The following is a 17,927-nucleotide window of genomic DNA, read 5'->3' as shown; positions in this document are numbered from 1 at the left end:
CCTGTGCGATCCTCCTGTCTCAGCCTCCCAAGCGCGGGGATTACAAGCGTGCGCCACCACGCCCAGCCAAGAAACTGTTTTAAAAAGCCTACAAACTGTTTTAATATGCCCTCCAGGTTATGTTGATATATGATAACATTTGAGAATCACCGCTTTAAGGGAGGAAAAAATAGAGAACCACCGGTCTAAACTGTTTCCAACATCAACCAACTAGTAAATACACACTGAGGACTTTCTATTACAAGTAGAAAAGTTTACAGCTACTAAAACACTCCACCCTCAGTTTTGATACTTGCTCCCAACCTACTTCATTCATCAAAGCTCCCTGAGAACTGGCACCCCTCCCAGCGCCAATGGATTAGAAAAGGTAGAAGCGCCTATCCTTCTGGCCTCACCATGAAGGTTTTCTGTACCTGTTGTGGGATTACCTGGGGGAGCTGGCCTTCAGGGACCCCATCTCTGTAGAAGATGATGCGGGTAGGCTTGAAGCGGGTGGACTTGTAGAACTGGATGAGCAGCTCACGCACCATATATGACAAGTCTTCAATGATCTCCTGCCGTGGGCGCTGCACCCGCACAGTAGCACAGTATCGGCTGGGGTGGGCATCCATACTACCAACTACCTAACAATCAGAAAGAATAAATAAGTATTACCCTTCCTCACCATCAGACAGTGCATTTGAGGAAGGGCTTCTTTGTAAGAAAAGTATGCAACCAAGTGAATAGGGCCTGGGATTCAGTAGGCCCTGGTTTCATCTGTTCCACCAAGCTTTCAGAATTTACTTAATCCATTTGATAAGAATACTTGCTTTTGGTGCTGTGCCAGTACAAAGCACCTCACACAAGGCCTCACCCTACACTTTGTAGAAGAACATGTGAAGATATGGCAGAACTAAATTAGTGACCTCATCCAGGCCAAGTCTATTCTTTTTTTTTGTGTGTGTGTGTGTGTGTGTGTGGTACTGGGGGTGGAACCCAGGGACATTTCTACCTCCAGGCTATACTCCCAGACCTATTTTATATTTTATTTGAAAACAGGGTCTCACTAAGTTGCTGAGAGCCTAAGTAGCTGAGGCTGGCTTCAAACCTGTGGGATCCTCCTGTCTCAGCCTCCCAAGCACTGGGATTACAAGCATGCGCCACCAAGCCTGGCAAGTTTATTCTGTTTTACATTCAATTACTAATCTTTTCAGGAACCATGACCATGGTTAAAATGTTCTGTAGTTAAAGGGAGTATTGTTGTTTTCAAAGAGGATGGTGGTTATAACTTAGGAGGGATGGATTCAAAGAAAAATCAAGATAAGTGTATTATAGGGTTTGACTGCCCTTACCAAGGTAAGACAAGTCTACCTAAAGATATGTGAGGGTTATAAAAACAGAAGTAAGAAGAAAGAAGGCTTGAGTCTTAGAAATGTGGTACCCCACTGGGCATGGTGGCATACAACTGTAATCTCAGTACTTGGGAGGCTGAGACAAGTGGATCGCAGGTACAAAGACAGCCTCTACAACTTATTGAAACTCTTAGCAACTTAGCAAGACTCTGCTTCCAAATAAAAAATAAAAATAAGCTGGGCGTGGTGGCACATATTTGTAATCCCAGCATTTGGGAGGCTGAGATAGGAGGATTACGGTTCAAGGACAGCCTCAGTTCCTACTTAGTGAGGCCCTTTGCAACTCAGTGAGACTGTTTCAAAATAAATAAATAAATAATAGGACTAGGGGTATAGCTTGGAAGTAGAATGCCCCTGGGTCCCATCCCCAGTACGAAAGAAAGAAAGAAAGAAAGAAAGAGAAAGAAAGAAAGAAAGAAAGAAAGAAAGAAAGAAAGAAAGAAGAGGAGGAGGAGGAGGAGGAGGAGGCAGGGAGGGAGGGAGGGAGGAAGGAAGGAAGGAAGGGGGAAAGAAAAAAATAGGACTGGGAGTGTCGCTCAGAAGTAGAAGGTCCCTTGGTTCCACTTCTAGTACAGCAAAAATAAATAAATAAAGATAAAAAATAATAAAAATAAATATAAAGGGCCAGGGAGTATAGATGGGAGGCACAAAATCCCTGAGTTCCATCCCCAGTATCACCAAAAAAAAAAAAAAAAAAAAAAGAAAAATGTGGTAGCCCATAAGGGACAAGGAGCAGAAAATCAGGAGAGGGATGGGAGGGTGCACCTCATCTCTTAGCTCAGAGTGGGAAAAGAACAGAGGATAGGACTGTCCCAAGAACTAAGAAACTCCCTTAAAAGGGATTTCAGGTGCTGGACGTGGTGGCACACGCTTGTAATCCCCGCGCTTGGGAGGTGGAGACAGAAGGATGGCACAGGTTTGAAGCCAGCTGCGCTGGCTTAAGAGACCCTGTTTCCAAATAAAAAAGTATAAAATAGGTCTGGGAGTGTAGCCTGGAGGTAAAAGGGCTTCCAGGAACCCCAGTACCACCTAAACAAAACAAAACAAAACAAAAACAAAAAACATAAAAAGGGATTTCAGAAGAGATATACTCCCATACATCCCAAAAACAGGCATGAGAAAAGGAAAATTCCAGTGCAGAGCAAAAACGATAGGCGGCTGGATCAGGTTTCTGGCTATGGACTATATTCTCACTACTCTTTCCTCTAAAAAGATAACAGAGTTAGCTATAAAGAGGACAGTGAGCTGAAAGATTTTATGAAGGGTCAAGAGCCAGGGCTGAGGGAGGAAAATCATGTACAGTCTTGAAGACTAAGTTTTAAGCCAAGAACTGTGTGAGGAAGCTAGAGAGTTACTTACTGCTGTGATAGAAGGTTTTTTCCCATCCCCTGCTGGGGGGTGTGTAACATCTGCTCCCAGGAATATCACTGGCTGTTGAAAGACAGCAGAGCTGAGCAAGAAAAAGAAAACAAAACAGTAAGGAATTGGGTCTTCTCTGCCTGGTACCATCCAGCACCCGCTCTGACATTCCCCTCTTGTGTTTGATTCACTCTGCCTGGCCAGGGTCCTGCCTCCTCATCAATCCTCAGCAGAGTACCTTGGTAAGAGCAAGTGGACAACAGAGTTCATACCGCTGGTGTGGGACTAGGATGTTGTTAATGCCACCAAGTTTGACATTGATCTTGAGGCAGAGGTTGGATAGAGTCTGAGGAGAGGTCTTGACCACGTTCTTCACCTGCACACACTGTGTGGCCATTCCCAAAAGCGTATCTCCGACACGTTTCACCTCAGCTATAGGAAGGGAGAGAACCGATTAGTGTGTTCAATGAATGTTTACAAAATGCCTTCTAGATGCTAAAGAACAAAATAATGACCAAAACACAAAATAGTGACCAAAACACATGCGGTCCTTGCTCTTACAGTGCTTGATCTCTGACTAAGCATGGAAATCACAGCACTGATAAATACCACAAAAGAAAAACCTCATGTGGCCATGAAAGGTTATAACGGGGGGGGGGGGGGGGGCAGAGGATGACAACCTAGTCAGGAAAATATTCTTGAGTTAGTAATTACTCAACTGAAATTTGAAGACAGCAAAGGATTTAGAAGGAGAGAGAGAACATTGAGGGCAAGGTTAACAGCATACAAAAATGTACTATGTTAAGAGATAGTAAAGATCTACTTGAGAAATTGAAAGGCCATAATGGCTAATAAGGAGAGTAAGGCTGACAAATAAGAGAGCTTAGATTAAGAAGGCAGTTAAGTCAGGTGTAGTGGCATATGTTTGTAACCCTAGTACGTGGGAGGCTAAGACAGATCCAGGTTCAAAGCCAGCCTCAATAACTTAGTGAGACCCTGTTTCAAAATAAAAAAAGAAAATAAGGCTGGGGGTGTAGAATGCCCCTGGGTTCAATCACCAGTACCATACACACAACACACACAGAAAGCAGTTTAGAGGCAAGAGATGTACCTTAGGGACAGAGCTTGTGCTTGGCATAAATGAGGCTCTGGGTTCAATACCCAGCACCAAAAACTTTAAAAAAAACCACATATATATATGTATACACACACACACACACACACACACACACACACACACACACACACAGATATGCAGTTGAGTTGTTGAGATGGAAACATATGGGTTCAAGAGATATTTTAGAAACTCAGTTATAGACTAGATACATAAAGAAAAGGATATGGATAGCTGACATTTCTACCTTTTCCATTTATTTATTTATTTATTTACTTATTTATTTATTTATTTATTTTTGCAGTACTAGGGATGGAACCCAGGGCCATTCTACCTCTAAGCTACACCCCCAGCCCTATTCTTCTTTTTTTTTTTTTTTTTTTTTTGGTGGTACTGGGGGTGGAACCCAGAGGCTTTCTACCTCCGGGCTATGCTCCCAGACCTTTTTTCTATTTTATTTGGAAACAGGGTCTCACTAAGTTTCTTGAGAGTCTCACTCAGTAGCTGAGGCTGGCTTCGAACCTGTGCGATCCTCCTGTCTCAGCCTCCCAAGCGCGGGGATTACAAGTGTGCGTCACCACGCCCGGCCCAGCCCTATTTTTCATTCTTTATTTTGAAACAGGGTCTCACTGAGTTGCAAAGGGCCTCAGTAAGTAGTAGCTGAGGCTGTCCACGAACCATGATCCTCTGGTCTCAGCCTCCAAGATGCTGGGATTACAAGCGTGCACCACCATGTCCGGCTCATTTCTACCTTTTCTAACAGGAACAGGTAGATCATAAATCCTTTCTCAGACACTTTTAATTTGAAGTGCTTTTGGTCATTCCAGCAGAGTATCAACTAGTCCAAATGGCACAGTAGTTAGAGCTCAAAAGAAAGTGTGGAACATTTAAGGGTAGGCAGCATCTGAAGGGCGGATCGCGATGATATCACTATGGAGGACAGAGTGAGAAAAGAGGCTGAGATCTGACTCTCGAGAACTTGCAGCATTTGCAGAAGAAAAGATGAGCCTGCCAAGCAGAAATGTCCACAGAGCTTGAAGCAAGACCAGTACAGCACTGCGTCACGAATGCCAAGGGAAGAATGTTTTCATAAGGAACAAGTAACCGGGCATGGTGGGGCAAGCCAGTGATGCCAGTACTTAGGAGCCTGAGATAGGAGGATCACAAGTTTCAAGCCAACCTCAGCAATTTAGCAAGACCCTGTTTCAAACTAAAAAATTTGCCAGTCACAGTGGCACATGCTTGTAATCTCAGTACTTGAGAGGCTGAGACAGGAGGATCACAAGTTTAAGGCCAGCTTTCACAATTTAGTGGGAATTTGTTTCAAATTTTAAAAAATAAAAAGAGCTGGGCCTTGTGGCACACACTTGTAATCCCAGTACTTGGGAGGCTGAGACAGGAAGATCACAAGTTCATGGCGATCAGCTACTTAATGAGGCCCTTAATTGAGACCCCCGTTTCAAAAAAAAAGAATTAAAAAATAGGGCTGAGGATGTGGCTCGGAGGTAGAATGCCACAGGTTTCAATTCCTGACACTTAAAAAAAAAAGTAAAAAAGGTTCATTGATTAGTTGGGTATGGTGGTGCACGCTTGTAATCCTGGCATTCGGGAGGTTGAGACAGGAGGATTGCAGTTTGTGGACAGCCTCAGCTACTTAGTGAGGCCCTTTGCAACTCAGTGAGACCCTATTTCAAAATGAAGAATAAAAATTTGCGCTATAAATTTAAGATTAATATATGTATATTATGATTTAATAAGTTCATTTTTTAAAAAAGTCAGTAGTATTAATTTAGTAGAGGGAAAAGAGTTAACTATACTAAAGGCAGGATATATATGGTACCATATCAGAAATGAACAAATATGACTGTTCTATCTCAGAGCAAACAAAATGCCAACAGGACCTTGATTTTTTTTTTTTTTTTTTTTTTTTTTTTGTGGCACTGGGGTTCCTGGAAACCCTTCTACCTCTGGGCTACACTCCCAGATCTTTTTTTTTTAAATATTTTTATTTGGAAACAGGGTCTCTTAAGCCAGCGTGGCTGGCTTTGAACCTGCACAATCCTCCTGTCTCTGCCTCCTAAGCGCAGGGATTACAAGTGCTCTCCACCATGCCTGGCTCAGGACCTTGATGTGACCATCAGATGAAGGTCATTTTGAGAGGGAAAAATGAGAAAAAGAGAGAAGTCCTAAGCCAGAGACATATAGAGTCATTCCTACTCTAAAAAAGAAGAAGAGACAGAAATGGCTCAAACCGTCCAAGTCGTCACCAGGCAACAGAATCCTAGCAGAACCACTATGTATTTCATTTGGGCTGCATAATGTCCTAATAAACTACACATTCCTAAGGACAGGAATCTGGACTGACCCATCTTTGTATCTGGCCAGCTGAGCCTGGCAGAAAGACCAGCACACAGAGGATCCCAGTAAATGGTATTGGGAGAGAGTGTGAACAGATTGTGTAAAATTTGGGATAACTTCACGGCTCATACAGGCTGACATTTCTCCAGTAAGAGGAGCACTGACATTAAGGAACACCTCTGGCCAAATCCAAAAATTTCCATCGACTCCTCCCTAAAGCCCCCAAGGGTGCTCTCCTGAGAAGAGTCCTATCATCATCGTCACTGTCCCAAGAGAACTGTACCATACACTGGCGTCTTCCCTGGCAGGATGACAATAATGAGCTGCAGCCCTGAGTAGGTGTTCTTGAGATGCCGGAACATGGGCTCCACACTGTCGGCCCCCTGCGCATATTTGCAGAAGCACGGCTGACCCTGGATGGGCATTCCAGCATCCTTGGAAATCTTCCGCAGCTGGTCTGTGAAGTTCCTGTAGCACAAACATGATCATGACAGGAGGCAGTAAGTCCCACATTAATACCTCTGACTGAATGCTTCCGCTCAGGTGCCAGGCTCTGAGAGAGTCTAACACACGTGAGACGATATCACAGCTCGAGCAAAAAAATACACATATGGTTAGCTACCACAAGACACAACTTGCTAAGCGATCAACAGGCAGAACATGAGGAAGCGGAGGGAACCGAGAGAAGGGCATTTTTAGGGCTTCCACCTTGCCTCACGTAAGCAAGTGACACCTACGTCACACCCATTAGCTGTCCAAAGAAATGGGCAGGTGCCTATCTATGAGGCCTTTCTGCTCGAAACAAATGAGGTTCCAACAGTGGCGGGAGCACAGGAGATGCTCAGTAAAAATGAGCTCCTTAGCCAGGCATAGTGGCACATGGCTGTAATCTTAGTACTTGGGAGGCTGAGACAAGAGGATCACAGGTTCGTGGCCAGCCTCAGCAATTTAGAATGAGGCCCTCTGCAACTTAGTGAGAACAGGTTTCAAAATAAAATAGAGCAGGGGGTGTAGCTCAGAGGTAGAATGTCCCTGGGTTCAATCCCTAGTACCACCCTCACCCCAAAATGAGCTCTCTCCTCCCCTCCTGATTCTCTGATGCCTAAGGGTCAATTACTGAACAAGCTTCTTTCCTTTGGCTTTAGTGCTTTAGAAATGAACACAAAGGTGGGAGAGAGGGATATATATAGTAGAAAATCACCCTACAAAAAATAAGCTGACAGGCTGAAGCAGGTAGCAGAACATTTAATTTGTGAAATTCTTATATTTACACCAAACATACTCAGTGATAGAGTGCTTGCCTAGCAGGCACAAGGCCCGAGATTAAATCTGAGCACTACAAATAATCAGTTAATTAAAAGCATTAATACACAAAGAGAGAATAAAAGTGGTTGTTTAGGAGGTATTGTGTAGCATGTATATATCAATAGTTGGCTAAGAAAATCTTTTCAAGCCACACATAGTGGTGCGTGTCTATAAACCCAATACGTAGAGGCTGAGACAAAATAATCAGAGCTTCAAGGCCAGCCTCAGCAGCTCAGCAAGAACCTGTTTCAAAATAAAAAAAAATTTTTAAAGTGGGGGTTATAGCTCAGAGAAAGAATGCCCCTGGGTTCAATCCCCAGTAACAGAAAAGAAGAAAAGGTATTTTTTTTCACTTACTTAGTAAAAACACACAAGAAAGGCAAATACAGTATGTTACTACTATTATGTATTTTTTTTTTTTTTTTTTTTTTTTTTGGTGGTACTGAGGTTCCTGGAAGCCCTTCTACCTCCGGGCTACACTCCCAGACCTATTTTTATACTTTTTTATTTTGAAAACAGGGTCTCTTAAGCCAGCGAGGCTGGCTTCGAACCTATGCAATCCTCCTGTCTCCGCCTCCCAAGCACGGGGATTACAAGCGTGCGCCACCACGCTCGGCTATTATGTAAAATTTTATATCAATTATATACATATAGGTATGCAAAATAAATAAACTGGATGGGAAGGTTATGATAATTCATGACAGTGGCTGCATTAGCAGGGAAGAATGGGACTAGAATAGAGGCTATATAGAATTTCAAATTTATAGTCTCTTTTATTTTGTTGGTGGTACTGGGGTTCCTGGAAGCCCTTCTACCTCCGGGCTACACTCCCAGACCGATTTTTTTTTTTTACTTTTTTTTTTATTTTGGAAACAGGGTCTCCTTAAGCCAGCCCGCGCGGCTGGCTTCGAACCTGCGCGATCCTCCTGTCTCTGCCTCCCAAGCGCGGGGATTACAAGCGTGTGCCACCACGCCCGGCCCTCTTTTATTTTTTATTTATGAACAAGGTCTTGTTAAATTGCTGAGAGCCTCACTAAGTTGCTGAGCCTGGCTTCAAACCTGTGATCCTCATATATCAGCATCCCAAGTACTGGGATGACAGGTGTGTGCCACTATGACCCAGTTTAATATTGAGAGAGTGAGAGAGAGATAAAGAGAGTGAGAGAGAGAGAGAGAGAGAGAGAGAGAGAGAGTGTGTGTGTGTGTGTGTGTGCGCGCGCGCGCGCGCGCGCACACGCTCATGCATGTGTGCGTGCTGGGGACTGAATCCAGGGGCATTCTACCACTGAGCTATACTATTTTACTCTTTAGTTGAAAAAGGGTCTTATTAAGCCGGGCGTGGTGGCGCACGCTTGTAATCCCTGCACTTGGGAGGCTGAGACAGGAGGATCGCACGGGTCCAAAGCCAGCCTCAGCTACTTAGGCTCTCAGCAACTTAGTGAGATCCTGTTTCCAAATAAAATATATTAAAAAAAAAAAAAAAAGGTCTGGGAATATAGCCCGGAGGTAGAAAGCCTCTGGGTTTCACCCCTAGTACCACAAAAAAAAAAAAAAAAGAAAAGAAAAGAAAGAAAGAAAGAAATAGGGTCTTATTAAGTTGCAAAGGGCCTCACTAAATTGCTGAGGGTAGCCTTAAACCTATGATCCTCCAGTCTCAGGGCCTCACTAAATTGCTGAGGGTAGCCTTGAACCTATGATCCTCCAGTCTCAGCCTTCCAAGTACTAGAATTATCAGCATGTGCCAGCATGCCTGGCTAGTGTTTACTTTTAAAGAATAAAGTGAGCTGGGTATGCTGGTGCACGCTTGTAATCCCAGCACTTAGGAGGCTGAGACAGGAGGATTCCATAGGTTCAACGCCAGCCTCAGCCACTTAGTGAGGCTCTCAGCAACTTAGTGAGACCCTGTTTCCAAATAAAATAGAGAATAGCCGGGCGTGGTGACGGCACACTTGTAATCCCAGCATTTGGGAGGCTGAGAGAGGAGAATCAGTTCGCAGCCAGCCTCAGCTACTTATAGTGAGGCCCTCTGCAACTCAGTGAGATCCTGTTTCAAAATAAAGAATAAAAAATAGGGCTGGGGGTGTAGCTCAGAGGTAGAATGCCCCTGGATTCCAACCCCAGTACCAAAAAAAAATTTAATCTAATTAAATATAAAATAGGTCTGGGAGTATAGCCTGGAGGTAGAAAAGCCCTTGAGTTCCACCCCCAGTACCACAAAAAAAAAAAAAAAAAAAGATAAAATGGAGCCATGTGTGGTGGTACATGCTTATAATCGCAGTACTTGGGAGGCTGATAGAGGCAGGATGGCAGGTTCAAGGCCAGCCTCAGAAACTTAGTGAGACCCTATAAAAAAAAAAATAGGGCTGGCGGTATAGCTCAGAGGTAGAATGCTCCTGAGTTCAATCCCCGGTACTGTATACACACAAAATAAGAATAAAGCAAGTCTGACAAAACTCTGGATGATGAGTATATGAGTGTTTACTAAATTATTCCTTACACTTATTATTAAATTAAAAAAAATATGATAATATAAAAATATAATCAAGGTAATGGTGCCCACCTGTAATCTCAGAGACTCAGGAGGCTGAGGCGGAATCACTGCGGGGTCAAGGATAGCCTGGGCAACTTAGCAAGACCCTGTCTTAAAGTTAAAAACCAAAAAGAGCTGCGGATGTAACTGTGATAGAGCGCTCATGAGTTCGACCCCCAGTTTGAGAGGAAAAAAATACAATCTAAGCATTGTCTCATGTAAATAAGAAGCAGGTCTTTATCTAGTATTTCCTCAATAGCATTTCCTCAGTCTCTCTGCCTTGAACACAACTGCAGTATAGCTACCAAAAATGCCAATGTTATCAGATTTTATCAACAGTGAGTTCCTACTTTAAGAGAAAGAGTATTCCCCATCTTTTCTCTACTACCAGACCACACTTGGGGTTCTGTGTCCAGTGTTGGGGACAGAAAGTGTTGAGAAATGTCTATACTAGGAAGATCTTAAAACCCTGTTCTAACAATGATACAGCTAAGTAATGGGGCCTTTTTACAAAAAATCTGAGGTTTGCAATATCTTCCTTATCCACCCCCATCTACTAATGTCTCCAACTCCTCAACAACCTCCCCGTCTCCCCCATTTCTCAAAGGATGCTCCTTTTCTGCGCTTTGGATGCCATCCTCTCCTCACTTAAAGGCTTTGTTCCCTTTACTCTGCAGTTTCTGAGTTCTACTTTTAGCCTTTGCTTATTATGCACATTCTTTCTGGACAAGCTCATCCACTGCCATGGGTGAAGACTTAGAAATCTTTTATCTTTTAAGTCCCATGTAAGTACCTCTGATTGAATGCCTCTAGCTCGGGTGCACTAAGAGGCACTGAGAGATTCAAACAAACAAAACAAGATCACAGTTCAAGTAAAATATATATTTACAGGTAAGTGCACATAAGCCACATTCTTATCCCTAGATCTAGGTGTCACTAGGAGGAGAGAATCCTCACTGAATTGACCCCTTTTAAGTCTGAGATTCTAGATCTATCAGTTCCTTCCTAGCAAGACCCTGTTTCAAAAAAAGGTGGAGAGGGCTCAAAAAAAAAGAAAAAAAAAAAAAGAAAAGATAGAAGAAAATGAAAAAGGCAGCAGAAGCTGGGTGTGGTGGTACTCACTTATAATCCCAGTGACTTGGGAGGCTGAGACAAGACGATGGCAAGGTCATTAGCCTAGGCAACTTAGCAAGACCCTGTCATAAAATAAAATGAAAAGAGCTGGGATTGTAGCTCAGAGGTAGAACTCTCCTAGGTTCAATCCCAGTAGCACAAAAATAAATAAATTAATTAAATAAAAGCAGCAGAAATCTCTGAACTGTACACTTTGTTTACATGAGTTCTGTGGTTCTTTAAAACATTTCATACAGGAGTGGTGGCACACACTTACCATCTCAGTGCTGGGAAGCCAAGACTGCGGCCTCCTCGGTATCACAAAACAAACAAACAAATCTCAATGAAACTTTTTTTTTTTTTGGTGGTACTGGGGGTGGAACCCAGAAGCTTTCTACCTCCGGGCTATACTCCCAGACCTAATTTATACTTTATTTGGAAACAGGGTCTCACTAAGTTGCTGAGAGCCTCACTAAGTAGCTAAGGCTGGCTTCAAACCCGTGCGATCCTCCTGTCTTAGCCTCCCAAGCGCGGGGATTACAAGTGTGCGTCAATAAAACTCTTTAAAAAGATTGTGACTCACTTATTCACTTACTATAACACAATTCATCTAACACTTCTCTCTCTTTCTTTCTCTCTTTCTTTCTTTAATACTTTGGATTAAACTCAAGGGCATTCTATATCCAAGCTACACCCTCAGTCCTATTTTTTATTCTTTATTTTGAAATAGGGTTTCACTAAGTTGCAAAGGGCCTCACTAAGTAGCTGAGGCTGACCGCAACTCTGTAATTCTCCTGTCTAGCCTCCCAAGCACTGGAGTTACAGGCGTGCACAACTGCACCTGGCTTAACATTTCTTTAAGTATTTGGCTAGGTCTGTTTCTTCACTGTGGCCATCTACTCCCAGGCCCTTGGGCCTGATGGTGCAGAGACCCTTACAACCCATGTTTATCTAATGTAGGTCACTTGGAGCTGACTAAACAAACCATGCATAGGAGAGAACAGCTCATAGAGGACCAGCTAAATAAGCTGCTCTTTTTGTTTCCAATTAGAAATGACAAGTTTTGTTTGTTTTGTACTGAGGACTAAACCCAAGGGTGTTCTGAGTTACATCTCCAGTTCTATATTATTATTTTGAAACAGGGTCTCACTAAGTTGCAGGGTCTTCATGTTACTGAGGTTAGCTTTAAACCTGAATCCTCCTGTCTCAGCCTCCCAAGTATTGGGATTTTAAGTGTGAGCTACCACGCTTGGCTGGAATACAAGTTTTTTGTTGTTGTTGTTTTTGGTTTTTTATTATGGTACTGGGGTTCCTGGAAACTCTTCTACCTCCGGGCTATACTCCCAGACATATATATATATATATTTGTGTGTGCGCGCGTGTGTGTGTGTGTGTGTGTGTGTGTGTGTGTGTGTGTTACTGGGGTTGGTTCCTGGAAGCCCTTCTACCTCCGGATTATACTCCCAGACCTATTTTTATACGTTTTATTTGGAAACAGGGTCTCTTAAGCCAGCATGGCTGGCTTCGAATATGCGCGATCCTCATGTCTCCGCCTCCCAAGTGCGAGGATTACAAGCATGTGCCACCACGCCTGGCTGGAATACAAGTTTTGAAGCTCAGATCTGATTTGATCCCATCCTGACACTTTCTTTATGTGCAAACTTTAGACAAGTAACCTCTTTAAGGTTCAGTCTCCTGAAAATAGAAATACCACCACTTACTGTGGAGATGAGAGAACATAAATTAGAAATTTTAAGTATAATGTCAGCATAAACATTATAGGCATCACTACTACCATTTGTTTGTTTGTTTCTTGTGATGGTGGGGATTGAATCCAGGGACATTCTACCTCTGGGCTATACCTCCAGCCCTATTTTATTTTATATTTGGAAACAAGGTCTTTCTAAGTTGCTGACAGCCTCACTAAGTTGCAGAGGCTGTCCAAGAACCTGCAATCCTCCTGTCTTAGCCTCCCAAGTATGGGCATTACAGGCGTGCACCACCATGCCCAGTCTGCTTCTTTTCAATGACAATAACTGTAACAATAAGATTCAGGCCTCTTTTAGGAGATCCATGCCCTAAATTCATCATATCTGATATAGATATGGCTCCTTATTGAAGGCTTCTGAGCATGATAGACAAAAAATGAACAGGTAGAGCTCTGAAGTCGGAAAGGACAATGCATGCAAAATCAACAGAAAAGAACAAATTACAGATCAATCTTAACCCCTGGGCAGAGGAAGCAGCTGCTCTGGGGCTCACCCCACACTTCCACCCCATCCCTAACCCTCCTTACTTGAGCACCTCTTCTCGACACTGTTTTTGGGGTGCGAAGCAGGCGATGGCCCAGACTTTGATCTCAATCCCATTGTAGAACTGTTTCCCCCGCATGTCCCAGACACCCTGGTTGGGTGTGGCAATGGCCCGGTTCTGGGGATAAGCAAGAGGGGGCGTCCAGGTGAGCCTCAGTAGAGCCAGATGGATAGGGAGCAAAAGCTCCTGGCTACAAAACCCCACCACCCTATATGCCCCAGAGGTGTTGTCTGGCCCTGACCCTGCTCACCCGGCCGCCGTACTGCAAGATGGGCGCCGGCAGCACTCGCCCCGTCACTTCCGTCATGTCGTCCTTCACTTTGATTCCAAATTCCTGGATGTAGGGATCTAGGTTGTAGCTGGCATTCTTCATCTGCAGGGATAAAGGGGGTGGGTTTCAGGGGAGCGGCAGATTGGCAATACTGCTCTCGCCCTCTGGGTCCCAAGAAGAAAGCCCTGAAGAGAATCTGAAGTTGCAAGAAATCACCCCAAAAAGGGGAGGAGGCAGTAACAAGGAAGGAGGTAGGAGTGGACCGCACATGAAAGTTATAATGGAGGGGAAAGAGGAAGCAAAGTAGCTAAAAGGTCAAGAAGCAAAAAGAGCCATGCAGAGTCCCAGCCAACAAATCTAGGCTTGGTTGGATTGTCCTAGAGCAGCAGGGTCCTGCTGGGGCATTAAAGCACCTATGCTGTCAAAGGCCCACTGACTGAGTAGATGAACACCCATTTCTCTGCAGCCCCACTGACCAGGCGACTGATTTCCTCCTGTCTGTCTGGGGCCGACCTAGCTGTAGCCTTTATCATGGTTGAAGTCTGGTTGTCAGTCAGCTTCTTAATGCAGCGCTGTCCGGCCACAATGTTACAGACCTGAAAAATGAGGACAGGTAGATCTGGCGTGAGTACAATCTACCCTTTAAAAGACCACAGCTGTCAGCCATGAGAAAAGGGACTATGGAATGTCTTCTATACACATATATTCTCCTCTTGAGTTTTGCATGATTGATACATATGTTAGGAAAAATTCATGTACAAAAGACCATCCCACTTTGTGCTTAGGGGCCTGGGATCCAGAGCCAGATCTTGGGATCATGTGTTAAATAAGAAGAACAGTATCAATCTCAGAGGGTTGTATGGAGATTAAATAAAGCAGGTAAAAGACTAAGCATAGTTCTGGGACACAGTAAACAACAAACTGTAGCACTGATTATTTACCCAAAGTCCAAGTACAAAGCTCTTCTGAATACCATAAAACTCAATAGAAACAAATCAAGATTCCTACAACAAGCCAGGCATGGTGGCACATGCTTGTAATCCTAGTAACGGTCTAATACTTGGGAGGCTGGACAGGAGGACTGTGGTTAGCTGGCAGCCTCAAGTACTTAGTGAGGTGCTCCCCAACTTAGTGAAACCTTTTTCCATAAGAAAAAAGAAAAAAATAGGGTTGGGGATGTAACTCAGAGGTAGAATGCCCCGGGTTCCATCCCAAACACAGTAAAAAAAAAAAAAAAAAAAAAAATTACTACAAAGTCAAGATGCTCCATCCTATAACACACCAGAAAGACCAGGGATGACTTTAAACTCTTAAGCTTCCAGACTAAAGACATCAATGTCTCTGTTAGCTGACAGCACCTCTTGTTAGGAGGAACAGCCACATCCTGCCACATGGTTCATCTGTTCTGGGCCCAAAAGAAAACAATGGAGACCCAAAAAAGAATGTCTAGTGATGTATGACTGCCACTTCCCAGTATACTATATCCAGGATACAGTTGAACAGGAAGGCTTGTAACAGAAGAGCAAGCCAGCAGGTTTTGGAAGGCCTGTGCTCAAAGTTCAGCTTTGCATTTCTAAGTGATGTTACCTTGAACAGCTTTTTTTTTTTTTTTCCCTTTGCAGTATTGGGAATGGAACACAAGGGCATTCTACCTCTGATATACACCTCCATTCCTCTTTTTTATTATTTATTTTGAAACAGGGTTTAAGTTGCAGAGAGTCTCACTAAGAAGCTGAGGCTGGCCGTGAACCTGTGATCCTCCTGTCTCAGCCTCTCAAGTACTGGTATTACAGTACCATCACATCCAGCTTGGGCAGCTCTCTTAACTACTCTAAGACTCAAGCTGTTTCATCTCAGATACAGGAAAACACTAGCTATCTCAAAGCACTACGATGGGATAAAATGTATAACTTGCTCCTGTAAGGCCAATATTCTGTATGTATTGGTTCCCATCCTAATTTCCAGAATCCATCCTAAACAATAGAAGGGGGGGGGGACCAGGCCAAGGTCACCTGCTTTTTTTTTTTCCCCCAGTACTGGGGATGGAACCCAGGTGCATTCTACCTTCGAGCTACATGACAGCTCTATTTTTTATTCTTTATTTTGAAACAGAGTCTCATTGAGTTGCAAAGGGCCTCACTAAGCAGTAGCTGAGGCTGTCCATGAACAGCGATCTTTTTGTTTTAGCCTCCCAAATGCGGGAATTACTTACAAGTGTGCACCAACACACCTGGCTTCACCTGCTTTTAAATTCCGTATTTCAGAGAATATATAAGTCAATTCACTTGCTGAACATCCAGAATTGCTGAAATTGGTGAGGTTGGTTTTTTTGTTTTGTTTTGTTTTGTTTTTGCAGTACTGGGGATTGAACCTAGGGGCATTAGACCTCAGAGCTACACTCCAGCCCAATTTTTTACTCTTTCTTTTGAAACAGGGTCTCACTAAGTAGTGATCCTCCTGTTTCAGCCTCCCAAGTACTGGGATTACAAGCATGCTCCACCACACCCATCTAAATTGTTCTCTTAAAAGTAGACTTCTTTATAGATCATTGTAGTAACAGAACACTAGCAAACAACTAAAGGAGAAATGTGGTAAAATTCAAACACTTCTATATGTTGCTGGTGGGAATTTAAAATGGTATAGCCACTATGGAAAAGAGTATGGTGACTCCTCAAAAAATTATACACAGGGTTGCCATATGAACCAGCATTTCTACTTCTGGGTGTGCACTCAAAAGAAATGAAAGCTGCAAAATTAAAAGGTATGTTTATGCCTTTGTTGATAGCTATATTATTCACAAAACCCAAAACCAGAAGCAACTCAATCATCTATCAATGCATTAACAAAAAATTAAAATGTGGTATACACACAGAAGAAAAACTATTCAGCCTTAAAAAGAAAGTGAATTCTAACATGATAAAACATGAATAATCCTTGAAGACATTCGACTAAACATATAAGCCAGTCAAAGAAAAATAAACTAGACAAATATTGTATGATTCTACTTATGTGGGTAGAGTAGTCAAATTCATAGAGAAAGAAAGTAAAATGATGGTTGCCAGCACTAAAGGAATGGGGCAAAGGAGTATTGTTATTGAATGGGTATAGCTTCAGTGTGGGCCAATGAGAAATTTTGGTGATAAATAGTAGTGATAGTTGTACAACGAGCTAAACATACTTAATGCTATAGGACTCTATACTTGCTGGTTACAATGGTAAATTTTATGTTATATATATTTGACTATAATTTGAAATACAAAAAAACCAAAGCAGGAATGAATTATGATTTCAACATTTAGATTGAAGGATTGGCTATTTCTAGTTTCTAGCTCTGGAAATTTAGATAATCCATATTTCTCTCCTACTTAAAAACTTCCAAAGGCTTCTTGTTATAATTAGAATAAAATCCCACCTGAGCAGAAATTAGAATCTTCACTTATAGGATAGTAAAATGGCACAGTCATTTTAGAAACAGTCTAGCAGCTCCTCAAGATGTTAAACACTGAGTTATAAAATATTCCACTCTTATGTATATACCCATGGGAAATAAAAACATGTGTTCACACAAAAATGTGTACATGGATGTTCACATAAGCATAAATCAAAAAATGGAAACAATCCAAATGCCCGCCAACTGATGAATGGAGAAACGAGACAGGACAAAGCACTGGGTACGGTGGCGCACGCTTGTAATCCCAGGGCTAGCGAGGAGAATGTGGGTTCTCAGGCAGCCTCAGCTACTGAGTGAGGCCCTCTGCAGCGAACTGAAACCTGGTTTCAAAATAAAGAATAAAGCTGAGATAGGAGGATCACACAGGTTGAAGCCAGCCTCAGCTACTTAGTGAGGCTCTCAGCAACTTAGTGAGGCCCTGTTTCCAAATCAAGTATAAAAATAGGTCTGGGAGTATAACCCAGAGGTAGAAAAGCCCCTGGGTTCCAGCCCCCAGTACCACACACACACACACACACACACACACACACACACACACACACACGAATAAAAAAAGAAAGCCAGGCGTGGTGGCGCACGCTTGTAATCCCAGCATTCGGGAGGCTGAGACTGGAGGATCGCGGTTCGCCCTCTGCAACCCAGTGACATCTGGTTTCAAAATAAAGAATAAAAAAAAAGGACAGGGGGTATAGCTTGGAGGTCGAATGCCCCTGGGTTCCATC

The 17,927-nt window shown here is 43.1% G+C and overlaps 1 protein-coding gene across 3 annotated transcripts in view; it reads right to left on the bottom strand.

Annotated features, from left to right (window-relative positions):
• The window catches only part of LOC308261368 (protein argonaute-1), a gene marked incomplete at both ends in the record, with an annotated part of 40,546 nt that overhangs the window by 3,746 nt on the left and 18,873 nt on the right, over positions 1–17,927 (bottom strand). For 2 of the 3 annotated variants that reach the window (XM_080693243.1, XM_080693244.1), the window contains 7 exons: positions 429–623; positions 2,751–2,841; positions 3,023–3,182; positions 6,506–6,690; positions 13,467–13,600; positions 13,734–13,856; positions 14,231–14,350. In XM_080693243.1, coding sequence (XP_080549369.1) covers positions 429–623; positions 2,751–2,841; positions 3,023–3,182; positions 6,506–6,690; positions 13,467–13,600; positions 13,734–13,856; positions 14,231–14,350 — 1,008 coding nt within the window. Of the gene's footprint in view, positions 1–428; positions 624–2,750; positions 2,842–3,022; positions 3,183–6,505; positions 6,691–13,466; positions 13,601–13,724; positions 13,857–14,230; positions 14,351–17,927 lie in introns of all 3 variants that reach the window. The other variant, XM_080693242.1, reaches the window with a different exon arrangement.

The sequence above is a fragment of the Muscardinus avellanarius genome, assembly GCF_963383645.1.
Source record: "Muscardinus avellanarius genome assembly, chromosome: 3".
Taxonomy (NCBI): Eukaryota; Metazoa; Chordata; class Mammalia; order Rodentia; family Gliridae; genus Muscardinus; species Muscardinus avellanarius.
Note: the sequence above shows the minus strand (reverse complement) of the source record. Positions and strands in the feature narration are given on the sequence as shown.